The 22,984-nt window shown below is 41.4% G+C and overlaps 1 protein-coding gene across 1 annotated transcript in view; it reads left to right on the top strand.

Annotated features, from left to right (window-relative positions):
• niban2b (niban apoptosis regulator 2b) overlaps positions 1–22,286 on the top strand; it is a 33,238-nt gene extending 10,952 nt beyond the window's left edge. Inside the window, exons 5-14 of the mRNA XM_080003603.1 lie at positions 652–819; positions 8,592–8,707; positions 11,610–11,714; positions 12,193–12,355; positions 13,692–13,879; positions 13,993–14,148; positions 15,735–15,848; positions 15,957–16,064; positions 19,618–19,729; positions 20,310–22,286. Of these exons, the coding sequence (XP_079859729.1) occupies positions 652–819; positions 8,592–8,707; positions 11,610–11,714; positions 12,193–12,355; positions 13,692–13,879; positions 13,993–14,148; positions 15,735–15,848; positions 15,957–16,064; positions 19,618–19,729; positions 20,310–21,160 (2,081 nt within the window). The 3' untranslated portion in view covers positions 21,161–22,286. The remainder of the gene's footprint in view (positions 1–651; positions 820–8,591; positions 8,708–11,609; positions 11,715–12,192; positions 12,356–13,691; positions 13,880–13,992; positions 14,149–15,734; positions 15,849–15,956; positions 16,065–19,617; positions 19,730–20,309) is intronic.
• The last annotated feature ends 698 nt before the right edge of the window (positions 22,287–22,984 follow it).

Genomic DNA, 22,984 nt, shown 5'->3' with positions numbered 1-22,984 from the left:
CTTACCACTCTGCAGGGTAGCTGCAGCTCCACACTGTGCTTAAATGCCGTCTGTGGCAGTTTCGCCTACCACACGCCACCCAAGTGTTGTGATCAGGGAATTCCGGCCAGAGAAACAAACGACATGAATTTAGACGCACTGTTTATTGTAGAGTGTGTGCTAGTTGGAATAAGCCCAGCAGCAGATGGACATGTGTCATGACAAGGGCTCCTCTCAAGTGTCTGTGTGAGGATGGGGGTTTTACCTGTTGCTTGTTAAACCACCAATAAGCAACATGTATTCAGCCACTCTGAACACGGGCCTCCAATTACCTAGACCCAGGAAAGGTGTGGCTGCTCAAACCACACCATCCTCACACCACACTGTCCAATGGGGCAAATGTTTAAGCCTTTCACCTTTTGAAATACGTGACAATCATAATGTTGTCCCGTATCTTGGTGTGTTCTTGAACATATTATCAATAACAGTAATATCGCACTTTTAATAAAACGACTTTTTGCCATTGCCGCAGTATACCCAATGCGTAACGACTGCTACAATAGGGTGCCAGTAAGAAGTTTGTTCCTAGTCTCTTACGTTACAATTGAAGGAACATGCTGAAAGGTCTTGAACGTTAGTCATTTTTAGCATTCGTTTTTTAACTCCTGGTAGGTGTGAAAGCCAAAGTGGGAAGTTCCCCCTTCCTGAAGTGCGCCACCCAGTTCCCCCTGATCCTCTGGCACCCGTACGGACGGCACTACTACTTCTGCATGGTGACAGAGAAGGAGCAGCAGAAGTGGCTCGCTGTCTTCCAGGACTGCGTCAGACACTCCAACGATGGTGAGACCCAAAATACATGGTCACATTTTCCTGCGTTCCTCGGTTGTTTTTTGAGGCACTTTATTACCTACAAAGTTTATGGACCTGATTGCAATCCCAATGAAAGGTTAGCAATCTACCAATCCAGTTGATTGCTCACGGTTTGCTTGCGGTGTCTTGCGATGGAGGATCTTGTTTGATACAGTTAAGCCGCGTCTCTGATTTGATAAAGTCCATGTCTGCACAAAAACACCCACAAAGTGATCCAGGCAGCTTCTACAACTCCTTGCTCAAGTTGTGATAAGGGCAGTCAGCGCAGAACGGCAAATGGAATGCATATTATGCAATTTCGTTTTTGGAGATTTAAAAAAAAAAGTGGGGGGCGGGGGGTAAGAGCGCACTAGCTCCCCCAGTCACTGCATTCAGAGTTCTTTTTGAGAAAAAAAATTATGTCTTCATTGTTGAACTGGTTTCTACAGACATACTGAACTTGTCAACCTTGAGAAGCCCAAGGCTGTTTGGAGGGGGAGGTGTGTCAATATTTCCCACGGAAAGAAGTTTGCTTTCAGAGAATGTGATTCCTGAGTTTTGGTGACATAGAAGTACAGTCATGGCTGAAAATATTGGCATTGAAATTCTTTACTTTGTTGTTTACAGAACATAAACTTTGTTTTTTGATTCAGGACTTAACATGTCTTTTGAAATCATAAAATACACAGAAATGGCATTGACAAAATGCTTTGCACCCTAGATTTAATATTGGGTTGCACAGTTTTTGGCGAAAATACCTGCAATCAAGCGCTTTCTATAGACGTCAATGAGATTCCTACACCTATCTACCTGCAGTTTGGCTCACACGTGGCTGAGACACAACTTTCTTACACCGGGTTGAATATTTTCAGCCATTTTCAGCCAAAAAAGATTGGAAATGTCCTTGTGTAAGAGAAGAAATGGGAATTTGAATTCTGACTCTTGAGGAGCGGCAAACACTGTGAGTATAAGTCAGGTCTTTCCCAGGAGAATTGGGGCCGGGGGTTCAGAATGCAAGTCGGCCCACTAACTTGTAGATTTGAAAACTTGAGTACTAAGCTGGCTGCCTTGCCATAAATCTGTTTTTTTTCCTTCTTTTCTTCCCTGCTCAACTTCCTACATTTTCTGCTTAATAAGCCTTTTTCTACTTTGTTTCCCATTCTGCACATTCTTAATGTCTGTCTCAATCCTGGTTTTGCTCGCACTGTCTAAAGTTTCTCCCTAATTGGAAAGAACTCAACTGAGATGGACACAAATGTGGAACTTAGTTTGGATAAAGTTTCCTCCACACAAACTCTAACCGCTCTTGCACACTCTCTGTGTTTTGCACCACGGTTGATGAGCATGCAAGTCTTGACCAAAGATGGTTAGAAACAGAGAAGATACCCCCCCCACCAACACTCCTCCATTACCAGCACACATACCCACACACAACCTCCTCCCAAAACCCCACATCCATCTGTCGTCCTACAACTTCCCGTCCAAGTCGCAGTCCAAACATCACCGATAGCTTGTTCCCGAGGCTGACTTAAGACATGTCAGACAGGCGGGGGAGATTATTTTTTTAATCACCTACTATTTACTTATTTATTTATTTTCTTTACATGTTTGTGTTATCTTTTGAAACGGATCTACTCAGCAACGTTCTCGGTCAGCAATGCATGGTCATTTTAACACTAACTGCCGGGGGCCTTGTGCAACCAAAGGCTGCTTTTAAGTGTCTACTATTAAATGGCTCCGCTGGATCAGTTTTGGTGATTGGAGATTATTGCTTCTGGACCCGTAATTGTTTGGGGAACAGAGAGCAACAAGAACCGCTTGCTTTCTTTGTCTGGACTAAGTTGCAGACAAAAATTTCCACAGGGGACATTTGCAGATCCCAGTCGAGAAGTTACATGCTTTTGGTTATTTCTCTCGTAATCGCCCTGTCCTGTCCTGCACCTTGCAGGTTGGCTTCCTAGTGAATAAATTTGTGGGGAAATTATGTAACAATTCTATTTGAAAAAATATTATTTTTTTTTTTTTTCACTTAGCATTGCAGCTGGACTCCTTTTTCTATTGCAATTAGCCACAGCCACCTAAAAATTAGACAGGAACTTGAACGTGACATCAAGTAGGGGACATGAGACAGAGCTCGTGCGACAGCGAATGGCAAGTAGAAGAAAAAAAGAGGAGACAGAGCGGTCCGTCAAAAAGACAATGTTATATTTTTAATTTATTTCCGTTACTTTCCTACTCATGAAACGAAAGATGTAAACATAACTAAGAAACAGTTCCCCTCCATTCCATTGAGGGATTGTCACAAACACAGTACTTCACCATCCTAAATAGCTGTGAACTGAGTGTCTTGCCGACTGACCACCATCCTGCTACTGCGCTGTGGCACTGGTGTACTATCTTTCTCTATTTTTGCCCTTGCAGATTTTTTATTTTTTATTTTTTTCTTACACATCTTTTCAATAAGCCCAAAATTGTAAATTGCTTAAAAAATGTAACCTGCTCCAGAAAGGATAGGTTGGCTATTTGTCCAACCCTGGCATTATTAGAACTTCATTTCAAACTGTTCATAAAACAACCTCGCTGAACGCTTAACTATTGAGAAGCTTGACTGGTGACATTGTGCTATGAACAGTTATAAATTATGGGGAATCCACGTCCTAATGAGGCCTGGGTTGGGGAAAAATAGCCAACCTATCCTTAACAATGGGACAAGTCCTTCATTGGCAATCCTCTCTCTGAAATGTTCCCATGTTTTGTTTTTTGGATTTTCCAAAATGTATGTACAGTACATTGTGATCTGTGTTTACCTGGTTTCCATGGCGACAGTTTAGATAAAAGGTCTACGGGAGGAGGAATCGGACGCAGCATAATTGGCAGTTTTGTTCCCATGTCTTGTTGACTGGCAGTGCACCACGGCTGTTTACTTTACCAGAGGGTTTATTAAGCAGCAGAGGTGTCGCAGAGTGTCGCCAGCAGGCCTGTACCTAAATTCTCCAGCACCTGGATCATAACCCTAGCAGGGCTTTTAACGGAAATTTGCACAGGCGTTTTTTTTTTTCTTCTGTTTTTCTTTTTGTGTGATTGAGTGCCTTGTAGAAGTGTTAATGACTCGCCATCGGCCATAGCATGCCAGGTGCACAGCATCCCTCGCAAACAAAAGTTCCAGTTTCAAGCGGCTATGAGACTAAAGTCGCTACTAAAACCAGTCTCTACTGCTCTGTTACTGTCCTGATACTTTGGAACAACCTGCTGCTTCGTATTAGATCGTCCCCTGCTAATGACTCCTTCGATATTTGACTCATCTTTTTTTTTCTTTGGTCATGTTTTTCATGTTCAGAGTGGCCAATCTCATGCTTTGACTATTTATTCTGCGTATTTATTTCATTTATTGAAGTCAAATGATAGTTTGAACTTAACATTTATCTTTTTTAAGATTTTAAGATTGATTCATCGCAATACTATAAATCATACAATTTTACATATTTTTCTCCAACTTCCCACCCCCAGTCCCACATCAGATTCTATTTACAACACAATTGGGGCATTAAGAAATAATAGATAATAATAGATAAGAAATAGATACATAAATAAATGCAATTATAATAAATGTTAATAACAATAATAACAAATAATAATTAATTATTTTAAAAATATGAATTTAAACATAGTTAGAAAAGGTTAAAAGTGTTGATTAAACCCACATATAGTGTGCCAGTCGAAGTTTAAAATAAAACTTATATTTGATAACAATAAGGAAATGGAAAAGAATGGAAAAAATGATAAACTGCAACAATAAAATGAATGAAGAGGGGGATGTAAGGAGAAGGGAACATTTATTAATGTAATGTATCATGGAAATCCCATCTGGACTTAAATGTTTTTTTTATATGGGCTTCATAAGTAAATGAGACTTCCATAAAATGGAAATGATTATAATTTGTGGAAAGTCGGATTGTATGATGTACAAAAGTGCACCAAAAACACTTTGTTCTAGGCTCGTCATTCTCTTTTTTTATTATATTTTATTTTTTGTGTAATGGCAGAGGGAATAAGTGGAACGGCAGCTGGTTGACAGTGTTCTCAGCTTTTCATATTTTATGCAGCTGGGAACCAGGACGGCAGCGTCTGGAATGCTCATTAATTACATTTTCCCCCAACGCTGCAGTGAAGTTTTAACGCCGGAGGTTTCGCTTTGGTATTCCTACAATGTCTAATTGCCCGATTAGTCATTAAAAGTTGTCATTATTTTGTTTTAGGACCAAATAAGAAGGCAGGCTTATAATTATAATTATTATTATTATTATTTTTATTATAAGGGGTCCACCACGCAGACTTAGTGTCTTGAACATGACAATCGCGGAACCCAAGAACGTGGTTGATGTCTTATTTGAACCAAGGTGTCACAGACATCTCGTGGTTCGAGTGTGATCCATATCGATCTACATTTGGAGCAGGAATTTCTGAAAAACTGACAAAAATCTACTGGAAGTAGCACAATATTTGCTCATCACCGATACGGCAGCATTTTAAAACTTCCGGTCAGGTGGTGAAGCGAGATGAATTTGTGGAGCAGAGCGCTTTGCGACATCATCATACATTTCGTTATATAATCTGCAGGTGGCTCTGGCCGTGCATTCGCATCGTGCGAAGTGCATGGCGTAGACTCTATTGGTATGTAGTGGTTGCAAACTGAGCGTTTGTGTGTGTGTGTGTATCGTCTTACCTGTTTACTCAGCAAAATAAATTACCTCTCATAAAAAATACTTAAATAATCTTGCCATCCGTCCCTGGAAATAAAGAATTGTTTTTGTTGGAGAAGCATAAAATGTGTTCCTTATTTTATCAACATTTTGAGGGACATTTTTCATATTATCCAAAAAAAATCGGAACAATGCAGGGGTCCGGGTGTATATTTTGCAAGGATCAGCGCCATTGAGAGCGTATCTTCCCTCCTACTGCCTATTGCCAGCTATTGCTTATTTGCATGAAGTTTTGGCAGGACTCTGTGGACTTCAGGTAGTAGACAGCCGCCTTCTAACTTTTAGGATAAAGTAATAACACGCAACAAGTGTATCGGCTTGTATTTTGCGTGTCACCAGAACTTGGAAAACTCAGAAAACGTGTCATTACGTCAGCCCATGCTGCGTTCAATGGAAACTCTGAAAATTGTAACTCATTTTAGATGTAATGCTGATGTAAAGACAAGTGACTGCACAAACTGATGCTACGTTCCAAGGGAATTCGAAAATGTGTAATTGGTGTTGATACGAAGTGATGGTGTATTTTACGGGAACTCGGAAAACTGTAATTCCTATCTAACATGACGAACCTGGACCCTGTGTATTGCTGCCTGCATCCATATTATTATTATTAATTTTATTGTTATAATTATTATAACTACTATTACTATACTAATAATAGAGCCAATGCATGATAATAGAGCCAATGAATTTCACGCCAAAATGTGTCCAACCCAGCTAAAACCATCTACAAGCCATAGTTCAGCATAATCTACGATCACGGTTGATGTGTCTTTTAAAGCGCTATGTCACAAGGATCTCGTGGTTTAAATTGAATCCAAATCGATCCACATACGGAGCAGATGTTAGTGAAAAACCAAACATTTTTGACTCAAAATATTCAGCTGGTCTTGGTTAACTGACACGTCAAAAGTCTCATTCTAAAATAAACAATTATGTGATTACAGTAAGACACTTTATGATGTCATCATATTATTTACTATAAATGTACAGATTCTGATTTAGAATGTCCAGTTGGACTATGTCGAGTGTGTGGCGTGGACTCTGTAGTGTTTAGACGTTACCAAACTATCAATTAACGTGTGTATTTATATATAGGTTCTTACCTGGTAGATGTTAGTAGATCTGTTCGATTAATATTTAAAATCTTTGGTCCACATTACTTTGCCGGATTCATGAAAAAAAATAATAAAAGGTAATCCTTAAAAATTTGTCAGGGCCTCCGCCTCCTATCATTTGGTAATCAGTCTTTCACATCTAGGTGGAGGAATTGTAGGCCACTCTTCTTTGCGGAACTGCTTTATTTCAGACACATCAGTGGTTTTTGAGCACTTTTTGACGCCACTGGATATGATTTTAGGCATCATCACATCTGGACTTGGAGTCTAAATGTGGACTTGGAGTCTGGAATGTGAATATGATAAAACTAAAGCATTATTTCTTAACCCCTCATAGCCGTTTTCTGTATATGCCTTACCTCAATCTGCTTTTGAGTTATTTATTTCAGATTTTATTTTAATTTTTTGCCTTTAAACCGGGGAGAGTGCTTAAAAACAGGATCTGGGTGGAGGGTGGAGGGGGGTCTTTCCGAAAGAGGAAACAAACAATGCACTGCTTGCAAATCTTGAATAAAATGACTTCATGCGTTTCCCAACACATGCGGCACAGAGGAGCGTTTCATCGAAAATCCTGGGGTCAAGCACTCACTTAATTTTATTTTTTTTAGCCAACGTCATGTTCTTTTTTTTCAAACGCATCCCTTAAACAAGGCGTGTGTTTCCTGCTTCAGTATGCTACTGAAGGTAGGAGGCTAAGGCGCTGAAGTTGCACTTGCTCGCGGGGTGTTGGCTCGAACGCCTTGAGTGTGAATGAACTTTAGCGAGTTCCGTTTGTACTGTTTTGCGGTACTTGTGTGTAGGACCTATTCAGGCAGCCAATTTGGGCGAAAGCACACTCGACCTCCCCCACCAACCCACCCAAACACCTCAGAATACATGTTCTCAACTACACTCCCTGAGCCCCCCCCCCCCCACACACACACACACACACACACACACACACACACACACACACACACACACACACACACACACACACACACACACACCGCTTTAAGAGGGGTCTGGGATTTCCTGCCCATGGCTCTGCAAGGAACTCTGACTGATTCTCACACACACACACACACACACACACACACACACACACACACACACACACACACACACACACATATTCACACATAGCCCCACACACTTCCTGCTTTTCATACTATGGATTTCACCCCAATAAATATCGCACATTTACGCAGGGTTCATGAGGATTTTCACACATTGCTGCATAACTCGATTGCACAATAATACATTTAATTAAATTAATCACAGCTCAGCCACATTTGAATCAACTTCAGGTGAAACTGATAGAAACTTTTTTCTCTAGAAAAAAACAGAACAGAATGTTTTTTTGATAGCAGTATGATTCTAAGTATCTCAGGTTGTCAACTTATGTTGTTGGTCAATTGCTTACTGATAAGTCACTTATTATTGTTATTATAAGTGTACATTATGTCACTGAACAGAACCAGTTCAGTGACGTAATGACTGTGATGTACAGTCACACGATTAGAATGATCTCACGACCGTCAGCAATAGCACTTCTGAATCTGGAAATGATTTTGGGGAAGATGAGTGTTCACTTCCCATTTAGACTGCAGTTGGCCGTATGGGATGTTGCGGGGGGGTGGCTGGGCCGTGATGACCAATGTGGCCTGTGTGAATCTGTGAGGCTTAAATCCAACTAGAGGACTGTAACCTGAGGGGAACCCAGCTACAAACTGGATGACTACACTGGTTGAAATGAGTTGCTTGTTGATCAATATGTATAGAAGGGGCCAATGAGTCTATTTTCTGTCAGGTTCCAGTCGTCTGAAATTCACTTTGAATGATGGCAAGACAAACAAAATAAAATGCTCAACATCCCATCCTTTCCCCCATATCCTCTCACAAGGTTTGTCAGAAGAGTGTAAAGTGCAGATGCCGGCCTTCACGGATTCTGTTCGCCTCCATCGCCAGGTGAAGGGCCTCTACGGCACCTGGGACATGATGTGCGGCGTGCCGTCGCAGGTGAGTCCAAAAAACTGCAAAATCCTGTCTCTCGCGGTATTGTGTGATATTGTACTGACTGAAATGGAAAACCTATTCTTTTTCAATAAAAATTTAGTCTGTTAATGACACTTGAATATGTACGTACCTGCAAAGGCCGCCGATAAAGCAGACCAAAGCGACCGGTCGAGGGCCAAAGACCAGACAGGGATACAGCTGGTGTTCCCATTTCAAAGCAAGAAAAAGAAAAGGAATTCATCTCACATGCTGTGCACTGATCTAATTTAACCCTTAAGACAGTCTTCTTTTCTGACCCAAAGGCATTTTAACCTTGTTTGAAACCTTGTTATAGGGACCTGTGTTTGACACCCTTGTCACAGGGTAGGGTGAGATGAATGCCTTCTCACTCATTTTTGGACTATCGTTGCCGTGTTATGACCCCGCTGTGGACCCAGAAGGTCCCAGGTCTTTCTACAAAATTTACTGCTATATCGGCAGAGACAGCCTTTCCTTTTAACTACCCATTTTGAATTATATTTTGGGGGGGGTTGAACTGGTAATGGTCTTGCCCTTTCCCCGTCACGCCAGTGAGGGCTCCTCAAAATGGTTGTAGATCAGCACAACTAAACTGCTGACGAGGTATTTAACCTCCCTTCTAGTCTGTAAAAGTGGGCCACATATCCTACCATTCTAGGGCGTTTGCTGAAGATCAAGCGAGTGTGTTTGAGACAGAGAGACAGACAGAGGGAGCCCAAGAAGGACCATGCCCTGAAACCTTTTGGTCATCTTTGGCCTTTGCTGGCCTTTGCTGACTCTTTGATTCCATATTTGATAGTAACATATGACTTTAGGGGCCTGTTGCAACGTTCTCTCTTTCTCTCTCTCTCTATATATCACTCACTCACTCATTCAATACTGTATGTTGTTTCTCTGGACCTGATGATCTCAGAGCCACAGGATGCTGAGTAATTGCCGGGAGGGCCTCCCCAATCCCTTCCCTTTCTGCACTATTGATATTTTCAAAAAGAGTTTCAAAATCATTGAGTGCACAGTTGTAATCGGTTAGTTGGAAAAAGGCAAGAAAATGTGATGTCTAAGTAGCTCTAATTTAGATGATGTTAATGTTTTTTCTTCGACCGACCAAATTTGACCCAAATTACAGACACTGTATCCAGGTGGTTGTGCTTGACAGACATCACCACCACTGTTCGTAAACAAAATGAACGCATTGAGATTTCCAGTAAGGTGCTTTATGATGTTGTCATACTATGTACTATAAATTTGCAGGTTCTGATTCAGAATGTCCATTGGCACCGGGTCCAGTACACCAGTCGCTCTGTAGTGATTAGAGATTACAAACTATATGTTTACGTGTATATTTATGTACCTTCTTACCTGGTAGATGTCTATAGATCTGTTCGATTGATATTTTATCTCTGTGGTCCCCATTACTTTGCTGGATTCATGAGAAATATGACAAAAAGTAGTCCACAAAAACTCGTGAACACATCGAGTGTCCAATCGAAGGTGCGAGTAAGTGTTGCGTTCAAGATCCAGCGAGCCGTTGGGAAAAATAGAAGCTGTGCAATGGTAATTACTCACACCACAACATTTTTGTATTTCATGGAAACAAAATGTAGTGAAAATGTAACTCAAATGTAATTCACAAAATAAGTCACCACAAAAACTAAGTTTGACTACTATCGTAAGTCTCCATGAATACCCAAACCTACGTAAACATGAGACACAACGTCACCTACCATCACTGAGACTGCACATGTACTTACACAAGACAAGGTTAGTTGTAACAATGACAAGGTTTGGTTTAAAGTTAAAAAAATAAACTGTTGTTTTAAAGAGCGTCATGTATAAACAGTTTCTTGCAGATTAACTTAGCAAACTTAAATGAAAAGGCAAAAGGTGTGAAGTAATGACAGATTCTTCCATAATAATTCTAATGCCAAATGAATGTTAGGACTGCCAACTCAGTTATTTATAACTGTTATTTAGAACTAACCTATCTAATGTGACACCAATTATGTCACAAATCTAGATTTGTATCAAGAACAATTGATACAACTTTACAAATTCTTCGAACATTGACAAGGAATGAGGTTTTATTGAGAAGAAAGTCACTTTGTATCATTATGAACCAATGCTATATAAATCCATCATGTGTATCTAAGTGGTTGTAAAAAATAAAAACTTGTAACTTGTGCTAGACTGCACAAACAATCTCAATTCTTCAAACACCTTTCTTCGGGAATATTTAAACTGGACTGTCGAAGAGAAACATGCAGAACCAAATCCATGTTGATTGGTCCAGACATAAATCCACAATGTTTGTAACTTTTGTAACTTGTGGTGCATTTCACAGAAACTGAAAAACTGTAATACTGTACGTATAAACTGGACCCTGTGTATTGCTGCCTGAAGCTATATTTATTATTATTATTATTATTATTATTATTATTATTATTATTCATGATATAAATAATAATAATTTGTGAATTTATACTATAAAAAATGTATAACAAATATTAATAAAAACACGTGGTGTGTGTAACATTGTTGTGTATGTAAGAGCTGAGTAAAAATAATGTATTCACGAAAGTTCAGGATACATACCCATATTACATATTAGTTAATATTATTGTTTTAATGGACTTTCAATAGTGTATCGCAATGAGCAGAAAATGAATAAGGAATGTTCGGAGGGGTTTTGTTCCAGAATACTTTGTTACTTTATGTCTCCTAGTTCTCCTAGCTCCTAGTTTTATTAGTGTGCTCTGGTTATAGTGCTCATATATTTGTCAATATCGTCTAGGCATAACTGTAAGTAAAATACTGTATGTAACATACTATATAGTAATTGGATACAGCAATGAAGATCACATTTACTGTTGTTTGTCTCTCTCTGTAGATTCTGTCCAACCTGGTGATGGAGGATCTCCTCCCAGAGCTGAGGGAGCTTATCTCCCCACGGCTCAAAGGCAAAATGCACGAGAGGCAGCGCAACTGGATGCTGGTGAGCATCCCCATTCAGTATACAGCTCTCTAAGAACCACAGGAGTTCATACTACATTACAGATAATCAGATAACCACTATAACATGTCTATGAATATTAAATTCTTATACTTAATTCTGAACACTACACTGTTGTCAAGTTATCTGCGTCAACTGGAGATACGACAAAATCACTGTAAACCTAAATGTTGTAAAGATCGTCCCGTCACATTTTTATGGCAAACTCCCATCTCTATGATTTGTCTAAGTCACAAAAGTAGCATATCAGCAGTCTCAACATTAAAAAGTAGCTTCCCAACTGTTTTGATTCCCTTTCCGCGTGTTATACATATTCTGTTTATTGCTGTGTGTGTGTGTGTGTGTGTGTGTGTGTGTGTGTGTGTGTGTGTGTGTGTGTGTGTGTGTGTGTGTGTGTGTGTGTGTGTGTGTGTGTGTGTGTGTGTGTGTGTGTGTGTGTGTGTGTGTGTGTGTGCGCCAGATCAGCGATGCAGTGTACGGCCTGGTGCAGAGGCAGTGCCAGGCCCAGTATGAGGCCGTGATGCAGAGGTGCGAGGCCAGTCGCCCCTTGCTGGAGGCCTCCATCCGCACAGACATGGACCAGATCATCACCTCCAAGGAGCACGTGACCAACAAGATCAAAGGTGAGCTCGACACACACCACTGTTGTCTATTTCCGTGGCATTTCATCAACATCATATTAAGATGTTTCAAAGTTTCGTTGTTGTTCAGTGACAGGGCGATAGGACCAAAATTTGAGCATTTGTTCCATAATGTAATATACATATATATATTACACGGCTCTGTGGAATAGATGATTCTGATTGGTCACCAACGGCAGTCAATTATTTCTAAATAATAACTGCTCTGTTGATAATGACCGTTGTCACAGGCAACCATTTCTGTCGGGATTCACGTCCCTCAAGCGCTTGTTGACACCCCATGCTTTGAATTCTTCCATTCAATCCCCCCCGTTGATTAGCAGTTTGACAGCCGCTTGTCAACTCGGATAGTTTACAGCTGTGTCTGAGCAGAAGCGACAGTCTCACAGCATTCCATGCGGTGCTTATGTATGAGAGAAGTATGTAGCGGGCTGTCGCAATGGCAGTCAGGAAAGGAATCTCTCCATTGTCATGGCAACGGAACACCCCGGGTTGGCTTGCCTTCAAAATGAATTTTTACCTTGACTGGATGGCGACTTATTTGTGGCCGGGGTGAAATTTAGGGCTGTGGCTGCTGGTAGTTTTAAGTGTTAAGGCATATAGGAATATTTGAAAAAAAACAACCAAAAAAAAAAAAAAAAAAAAGAGAAACGATCAGTCTCTACAGTTCTATAATGATCCAACAGAAATCCTGGGTGTGTCTTAATAATAAACATGGAACTATTGAAGGTTTAGATATATCTCCTAAAGAAAAAAATAATAATAATGATGATGATGATAATTACATACAATGGCTCTCAAGTCATACCACTTGCAATAACTGCTCATTTTGTTAATTAAAACACTGACCTATAAATACATTAAGACATCTCTTGAACCCACTGATATCCTTTTAGGTGAGCTGTAGTCAGTTTCGGTTGTAAGCGACTGTTTTTCCCCTTACCCTTTTACTGTCTCATATTTAATTGAATTGAATTCTGGCAATGTTCTGTACTGCTTCATAACATGCTTGGAGCTGCGTTCAGCGGATCAATCTTTTGCTGCCATGCCCCCTTCCATCTTATTCTCACCCCGTGCCCTCCTCCTCCCTTCCAAAGCGGGGATGGTAGCTCAGGAGGTAGAGCTGGTGGTCTAGTGATCCAAAGGTTGCTGGTTCGATCCCAGGCTCCTCCTGCTAGCATGCTGTAGTGTCCTTGAGCAAGACACTTAACCCCTAATTGCTCCTGATGGCTGCGTCCGTCGGTCTTTGAACAATTGTAAGTCGCTTTGGATAAAAGCGTCTGCTAAATGACTAAATGTAAATGTAAATGTTCCAAAGGGGTGGTGCTTCCCAAGGCGGAGAAGCTGCTGAAGGTCAGCATCCAGCCCTACATCAGCTCTATCTTGGACGCCCTGATGGAGCCCACCAGCCGGGGGTTTGCCGAGGTCCGCGACGTCTTCTTCCGGGAGCTGGTGGACATGAGCAAGAACGCGCTCAACGACGGCACCAAGGAGACCGTGGCAGAGGTGAGCAGTAGGTTTGGGGGCAGGATGCTGCTTCCTTCTCCTCTCAACCCTCCTCTCCTCCATGCTGCCCTCATTCACTTTCTCCACTTATGTTCTCTCTCTTCTGACTTCAGCATATGGAGAAGATCTCCATGTTGGCCTTCCACCCGGTGAAGATGCAGAGCTGCTACGAGACGGTGGAGCAGTTGAGTCTGGACGGCCTGCAGCAACGCTTCGACGTGTCCAGCCCCTCTGTGTTTGTCCAGAGGGCCCAGATCCTCATGAGAGAGGTAACTGGTGGAAGAGGGGGGTTGATGGCTGACGAGGGTCTACCGACTCTACCGTTGCAGGAACACACTATTGGGAGATGAGTTTGTGATTCCCTTCTTTGTGAAAAACGTGACTATTGAGTGACCACTAAACTTTCATTTTAGTGGTCGCCTACCATCACTTTGACTCTTTTTCACAATTTTTTGTGTTGGCCAGCACACTTTTGTTTCTTTGTTTGCTTATGGATTGGAGAAAAAATGAGGGAGAATGCAGGAAGTGAAGAGCAGAGGAAAGGCTTAGAGAGAGTAGTGGAACCGCCACATGGGCTCAAAAGTCAATTTTCAGTTTGAGACTTGAACCCAGCCAAGAACCTGCCATTACCCTACCATATAAATTCAAGACACTAAATCTCCTCTCGTCCACAATAGCTACTGTTACAGGCCTCGCGGGCAAAATACTTAAAAAATGAAATGCAAACCCCTCTGCTTGCTAAGTAATGAAAGCCATCAAAGCTGAATAGGGTTCCTCAACATTTCTCATTTGAGAAAGTTCTCCCGCAAACATTCTCTCTTTACAATTTCTTGCAAGGCTCAAGTCGCACCAAAGCTGAATCACGGCATGCAACGCATTTCCTTTGTCCTTTTCCAGATATGTAGCACAATTCCCTTGACGACTCCCCTAGACAGAAGCGAAAACACTCCTAGACTTGTGTATCAGTACTCGAGGAGGGAAAAAGATCCCAACAACTTCTCGGGCATTTTAGACATTGCCCACCCCTGTTGAGAAATCGTGTAGTGATTCTGGCCCCTCTCAACAGAGCCCGGACCCGGCAGGGAGCAAGGGGTGCGAGTGTGTGAGTGAGTGTGTGTGTGTGTGTGCGTGTGGGATCGGAGGGTGGAGGCGTGCTAGAGTAATGGCCCTGACTCCAAGGTCATTTGGAGTTCAAACTCCAAACCTCAACTTGAGATTGTTTACGGACTACATATACAAAGGCTTCCTCTTTGTATGTGTAAGCTGTTGAAATACCTTGACTAATGGTTTCACCTCAACTGTCCCTTCCACATACATTGGGGCAAAAAGTCATTTCCCCGCAAAAAAAAGAGTTTACTTTTAATCCAACCGAGAGCCAATACTTTCAAACGAGTCCGGTGCTCTACGTTATTTTAAGATTGACATTGGCAAAAATAAAAATGCCTCATCTACCGTTTGTTGAATATGTGTTGGGGTGGACAGAACTCTGTCTGTGTACAGAGTGCGCACATAGGAATTCAATTGTAAGTGAGTGCCCCCCAGTGGTAGCTTCAATAAGAACCAGCATCTTTTGCCTGCCATTCACTGCAAATGAGATGAGACACTGGGAAAACCAACATCCAAGTTATACACACCACTTGGTCAGTTCAAAATGTAAATACAAATTTATGGAAGTTTAAAAAGAACAAACCACAACCTCAAGTCATAATGTAATGCTAGTATTGGTGCGGTAGTTTGATCAACACAGATTCTGATGTTGCACTCTCTGTCTCTCTGTCTCTCTGTCTCTCTCTCTGTGTGTGTGTGTGTGTGTGTGTGTGTGTGTGTGTGTGTGTGTGTGTGTGTGTGTGCGCAGCAAATGGACGACGCTGTGTACACCTTTGAGCAGATTCTCCACCAGTGTCTGGAGTGCCAGGGCACAGAAGGTCTGTGTAAGACGATCCAGCGCTGCCAGGACCGTGTGATCAAGGTACGAAATGTTGGTTGATCGTTTATTGACGTTGAATGAAATGGTACACGCTCAATATAACATCCCCTGTTTTTTGTTTTTTTTTGTTGTTGTTTTGGGGGGTTGTAGAAATTTGACTACGACAGCAGCACGGTGAGGAAGCGCTTCTTCCGTGAGGCACTGCTGCAGATTTTCATTCCCTATATACTGAAGCAGCTCACCCCCTCCTGTGCCTCAGTAAGTCTCCCTTTAGTTCTGTACTTCATTCCTTCCTTCTGTCCTTCTGTTCTTCCTTCCTTCCTTAATTTCTTCTTTCTGTCCCTCCTTCCTTCATTCCTAACTTCTGTCCTTTCGTTTGTTTATTTGCACACATACAATTTCTTAAAAGATAGAATATATCATTTGCAAGGGAATGTGAAGGAGAAATTGCCTAAAAACCCTCCAGGGGCTTCTCCAAGCTGCATATTGCAGGAGGTAATTACAGAAATGTAGAATACACAATTTGAATGTATCTATTAATAGCCGCTAGGGTTGCAACGATGTAGTGGACAAAAATCGATGACCAAAATTAGTTGCCAACAAATGTCTTCGTCTGTTGGGCGCTGATGTCATTACGTGTGTTTTTCGCACTGCTCTGGAGTGACATGAACAATAGCGCAATGGCAAAAAAAATGTTTGCGAGCATTTCACTGTTAACTCGGCCAAAGACTGCAGTGTTCACCACGGGCCTCCCTGGTATATTAACTGCCGCCAAAGAATATTTGGCGACCGATATTTTAGCAATTTTTTATTTTTATTTTCTTTATCTGAGAGAACGACGCCATCCGCGATGGATCAACTTGTGGAGTTGGTCTCGTTAGAACACGCTGTCACGGCTCTCTGGTTAGAACGTTTGTATCGGATCGAGAGAGAGCAGGGTGCTGCGTTTACGGCCTCGGTAAGCTCTTAAGTGATGCTGCGTTCACAGGAACTCGGAAAACTAACTCGCCCTCTTGTTTATTTCTTTAAAATTAAGATTAATTGTTTGATTTATTTGATTAAGGGGAAATTATGTAGTTTTGTTATATTTTATTGTTGCTTCTTTGCTTAGCCTTGGTTTTAAATTTTGACAGAAAAAGTATTTTGTATCAGCAAGAAAAATGATTAAGACTTGTTTTTGAATGAAGTATTGATCTTTATTGTCTATATTGTTAATTGGCTCATGTCTAAAACAACCTCAAGCGAAATGTAAAAGTCGATAACTAAATTAGAGCCATTTAGTAAATGTACAATTTATAATCCGAATAGTCGATTATTAGTTTCAATAATGTACGGATTATTCGACTATCAAATAGTCATAAGTTGCAGCCCTAATAGCCATGTTTCCACCGCAGGAACATTCGCCAGGAACTAGGAACTGTTGGTGGAACTCAGTGTGTTTCCACCGCACAGACCAGGGTCTAAACTCCAGGTCCAAAAGGTCCCTGCTCAGGGGGTAGTACTTTTCAAAAGTACAGGAGCTTTGGGGGTGGGGTTTGCAGCGCTGAACATTTCTGATTGGTACTTGCAGCATTTTATTTCAGCCACCAATTGAAAAAAAAAAAAAAATCTGTATGTACAGTTTGTTTTTTGTCCATTGCACTTTACACATCAACATTGGTTGGCCGTTTCCATCCAAGGTGTAGGCTCGATTCTGAGAGGCTCACAGAGTCGCACTTGCCCGAAACGTCCTTTTTCAGCGGTTGACCATGACTTTGTTTTCACTTTATAGGTCTCCTTTTCAAAACAGCTGCTGCTTTTTCATCCTGATATTCGCGGGTCTTCAGATCACGTTGGAAACGCGGCTTAGAAGTTTAGACATAGTAAAAAGCAGAGACATACGATAGCATAGCACTTGACAACTATGAATCCCATACACCCATCTATTACACAGGTATAATGAATCAGTCATAAGACACACACACACTTGCATACACACACGCATATCAAGGATACTCATTCGTAATACATGCAAGTACTGTATACACATAAATCTATCATTAACAGAGTAAGAGTATACACTCACATGATATGGCTTAAAGTTTTCACAAGACACGGAATATAAGGAAGAATATACACACAAATATTGGCAAGAAAAAAAACAACCCTTATAATATAGACATAATAGTCCTTTGGACTTGTATGACAAGAAACTATTGGTTGGATCCAGCTTATATAATCAGCCCATATGGAAAATATTGGTTGGTTGAGAGAAGTGATTTCAGGGATCTTTTGAACTGCTGTGAGGACAAATTTGATAATTGTAATAATTTAGTATTTATGGTAATTATAATTGTATGTTAATGCCATGAAAACAATGGGGAACAGTTGTTTTTAACGAACTATGAATAAATAGACCGATCTGTCTTTTCTGTCCGCCCTTCCTTCCTTCCTTTTTGTCCTTCATTCCTTCCTTCACTTTTTCCTTCTGTTCTTCATTCTGTCGTTCCTTCTTTCCTTCCATCCTTCCTTCCCTCTGACCTTCCCTTATTCCTTCTTTCTTTCTTATATCCTTCATTGCTTCCTTCTGTCTGTCATCTCTCCCTCACTTCCTTCTGTCCTTCCTTCCATCTATTTTTCCTTCGGTCATTCCTTCCTCCTGTCCTCCCACCCTTCCTTAGTTTGTTCATTACATCTCTCCATCCGTCCTTCCTTCATTCCCTCTTTTGTTCCTTCCTTCTAGCCTTCCTACATTCATTCTGTCTATTGTTCTGTCCTTCCTTACTTCTGTCCTCCCACTTCATCCTTCCGATTGTCCTTTCTTGTGTTATTCCTTACTTTGTTTCTTCCTTTTCTCTTTCCTTCCTTCCGTCCTTCCTTCATTCTGTTCTACCTTCCTACCTTCCTTCTGTCCAATTGTGCATTACATTTATATCATTATGTCATGTCTGTTTAACTATAAAAGAAGGAATCTCTGTATGTACTGTATGTCCTTTGATTATCTCGACAACCGTTCATCCGATCTACTTCACACTTGGCGGGTGTATTGCTGGGTACAGAAGGACGTGTAGTGTCGAATTTGGTGCTATTTGAACACGCGACACGTGTGATATTAATAAACTTTTAATAGACAGCAAGACAGCGGGGCTTCCCGTCAGAAACAGCTTGTCAGTGGGGGGCGGGGCTTCCCCTGAAAGCAGTCGGCCCCTTCCGAACAGCCATGTTTGGTGCAGACACGCAACATGTGTAATATTGATAAACTTTGAATAAACAAGCAAACAGCGAGGTTCATCCAAAAGCGTGACTTGGGCGTGTTTTTTTCCATGAGAGAGTATATTTCCCCGGTGTTTTTTACAGCGAGTCGCCGCAACATTCTCGTAGTTATGTTTTTAACAGGCACTGCACTAGAATAGCAAATTGAAAAATCAGCTTCTAATCATATCTCAACTCATCAGTTCACAGTGGAGCTAGAGTAGAGGAAGATAGTGTGAGTCGCCTTTTGGAGTAAATCTGTTTTTTCCCAGGACAAGGGATCCAATGTTTGTCTGTGATGTCATCATGGATTCAATCATCAACCTAAAAAATAATCTATTTGTTAATGGCGTATTGCATAACTCGTGACATTTTGGCGACCACCTCCTGAGACAGGGCTGGTTGTTGTGTGAGAGGATTATGAAATCGCTCTTGGCAGACATACCACAGTCCCACCACTCCTTACTCCAGTCATCTCTCGTCCAATTCTCAGTACCAACCTACTTGAAATCATCCCACTGAAAAAATAAGTGCTCAAAAAGAAAGTACCAAATAAAGCCTTTCTGACTGTGTTCCTTAGGAGTTGCCCCGTTTCCAGGAGCTGATCTTCGAGGACTTCTCGCGTTTCATCCTGGTGGAGAACATCTTCGAGGAGGTGGTGCTGCACTCAGTCATGAAGGACATCATGATGGGTCGGTCTCACCCTTCAGTTTCTTTGTTTATGTACATATGCAAATTATTTGCATTTTATTTATATATTTTAATTATTATTTTTATTAAGAATAAAATTATTAAAATAATTATTTAATAATTAGAATGAATATAAGTGTGTGTGTGTGTGTGTGTGTGTGTGTGTGTGTGTGTGTGTGTGTGTGTGTGTGTGTGTGTGTGTGTGTGTGTGTGTGTGTGTGTGTGTGTGTGTGTGCTTCTGAGTAACATTTAACTTTTGGAATAATGGTCACTATATTTGTGGTGGCCAAGAAAAAATCAAAAACAACCTTAACTTGCAAAAACTCACTTAATTCACATTTAGCAATATTGGTCATACATTCCAGTACATATTCTAGCCTAAAGAATGTGACTTGCATGTGCAATATTTAATTGAGTAGAAAATGTTAAATCCACGTATTTCAGTCATATATTCCGGTCTATGACATAACATATGTAACAATGAATGTTAAAGCCGTATACTACAGTAATCTCTTTACTGCGATTTTACTTGATCACTTCCCAGTTGATAACACAGAATTTGTTTGTTTGTTTTCTTTGCAGCTGTAAAGGAGGCGGCCGTCCAGAGGAGACACAACCTGTACAGGGACAGTATTGTGCTCACCAACAGCGACCCCAACCTGCACCTCCTGGGGGAGAACCCTTCCATCGACTGGGCGTGCGAGTACGGCGCCACCCAGGGCGAGGCAGAGGTGGAGAGCAGCGGGACCGAGGCGGAGAGCGCAGAGTCCCAGAAGAGGCGACGGATGAAGCAGGTGGTGTCCATGATTCAGGTGGAGGGCTCCCCGGTGCTGCCCAACGAGTCGTGCTTGGACGTTCCGGGGGTTGACGGCATCCCGGAGGAAGAAGAAGATGAAGAATATGAGGAAGAAAAAGAAAGAGGGGAAGAGGAACAAAAAGCGGACACCTCGGACAGTCCTCGGGCCCTCACGAATGGTTCTTGCCCCATGGAGGGTGAAGACGACCCCCGTGAGGATGTCACCCAGAAAGTTGAATCTCTCGTGGAACCTGCCGTGTCAATGGAACGGCTGATGGAGGAGCGTCCACCACCCTTAACCCAGGAAGCCGGTGCAGAAGAGGGTGCGGAGGAGGCTCTGCCGCCTCCACCGACGACCACCTTAGAGCTTCTCCCAGAGGCCGCTCCAGAGATCGCACCACCCGTGTCTGTCACAGACTCCAAGGCGGCGGCCACCGACTTCCCGCCCCCTCCACATGACGACAGTGGTTTCCAGTCCCCAACCAGCGAGGAGGTGGAGAAGGCGGACCAAGAAGAAGAGGAGGAGGAGGCAACGGCGGTACCACCTGCAGCCGACTTGGAGGCACCGCAGTCAGAGGCTGAGCTTCAGCAGGACCGGTCGGAAAGAACGAAAAAGCCCAGCGAGAACAAGGAGTAAGACTCGGAAAACAACAGCCAGTGAGGGCCTTAACTGAATTATATCTAAATCTATCCTTTTTTTTTCTCTCCTTTGGGACAATGATGGAAAGATTGCTTTATTTTATCATAAAATGGCTGCATCATAGTTTGATATCTATTTGGGGTATAAATATTCTGCACATCTATCCAAGTATGCACATGCACTACCACCAATGTCTTCACTGAGCAGGGCTCAGCTGCTGTCATGTGTTTGTTTGCTTTTCTTTACCAATATCCTGACAAACTTGGCAATGTCGACATTTAATCTGACAGACGCGCTGGTTATCCAGTCGGTGTTATAGGAAAGGGTTCGGCCAAACTGCTCCATTCACAAAATCGGACTCCCACACTCTCACTCTTTGAATAATTGTGCACGGTGGCCTCGGGTCCTTGTGGTGTTTTTGGAAATATGCCTTTGGTGAGACACAACATTTGTGATGTCCATATTTTAATTTTTTTGTGCTGTGGGTCTTGTAATGCCAGTCAACCATAGTGAATTTCAACAAAAACCTGCTTGGATAAATGTGTCTTGGAACCCTGTTCAAATTAAACCGGTACCTCTAATCAACTGCGATGGTAAATGGAAATCATGTAGTCATTTTTTTTCCCACTTTAAATAGATGATACATTTATTTTCTCCCAGAAAGAGAACAAAAATGACGCGTTCCAATCTCACATCTTTTGACTTGTGTATCCCCTTCAATATGCAAAATATGACAATCTGTCATATTTTAACTTGGTGTGTAAAATGCAATTTCCCAAGATTTGACAATTTCTTATGTATTTGTGGGAATAACACTATTTTATATTAGTTTATCCCTTTTACTAAGAAAGAGTATGTATAGTATGTATAAATTTGATCAATTGCGAAACTGACGGTCTATTTCCTTAGAAAATGTTTTTCTGTATTTTTTTTATTTTTAATTTTTTTTTTTATAGTTTCACCAGTGCCTTACTTTACCCCGCCCCCCCTCTCAATTTTATTTATTCTATTTTTTGCACTCAATTTTTTCCTGGTGTCCCTACTGTCTTTGATAAATGTACTTTTAGATTTATTTTACTGGGAGATACAAATGACATGTACATTGATAATAAATCATTATCGATTAAACATATAACGGTACGTCCTGTATGCCTTTGCTCTCTGTTTGTGAAAGGGCTCTTCCCCCTTTGCTTTCAGGGAAAGTGTTCTATGATGATCACTGAATTTCATTTACATGATTCATGTAACTAGTAATTGACCTTTCCAATAATGTGATCTTGGTGGTGAGAGAATGATCTTCAGCTATACAGTAAAATGGTTTATTACACGGATCTGTGGAATACTAGATTCTGATTGGTCAATGTCAGCAATCAGTGGTCAGTTGTTCTGAATAATGACTGGTGATCTGTTCATAATGACTTCTCCTGATTTTACGTCCCCGGTAGCTGACCGTCTATATATAAAAATCATAAATGGTATTATTAACGTCCATATGATTATCCAAAGTGGTATTATAAATGTCCATGTCAATCCATGTACCATTTCAATTTCGCAAAAACGGGATTGTGATGACCAAACCAAGTAATCATAGAATACATTAAAATGTTTCAAAGGAACACGTTAAAACAAATGAGATAAAAAATAACTCAATGTTTAAAAAAATAATAATAAATAGATTAAAAAAAAAATAAAATACATTAAGGGAAGGCAGCGTGATACGTGAGGTCACGTGATCGGCGCCATGACGTCACTGTACGCGCTACTCCTCACTCCGAGCGGCAACTGACACCGCTGCGCCTCGTCCCCGCTGCTCCGTCCGCC

This window comes from Zeus faber (assembly GCF_960531495.2).
Source record: "Zeus faber genome assembly, chromosome: 7".
Taxonomy (NCBI): domain Eukaryota; kingdom Metazoa; phylum Chordata; class Actinopteri; order Zeiformes; family Zeidae; genus Zeus; species Zeus faber.
Note: the sequence above shows the minus strand (reverse complement) of the source record. Positions and strands in the feature narration are given on the sequence as shown.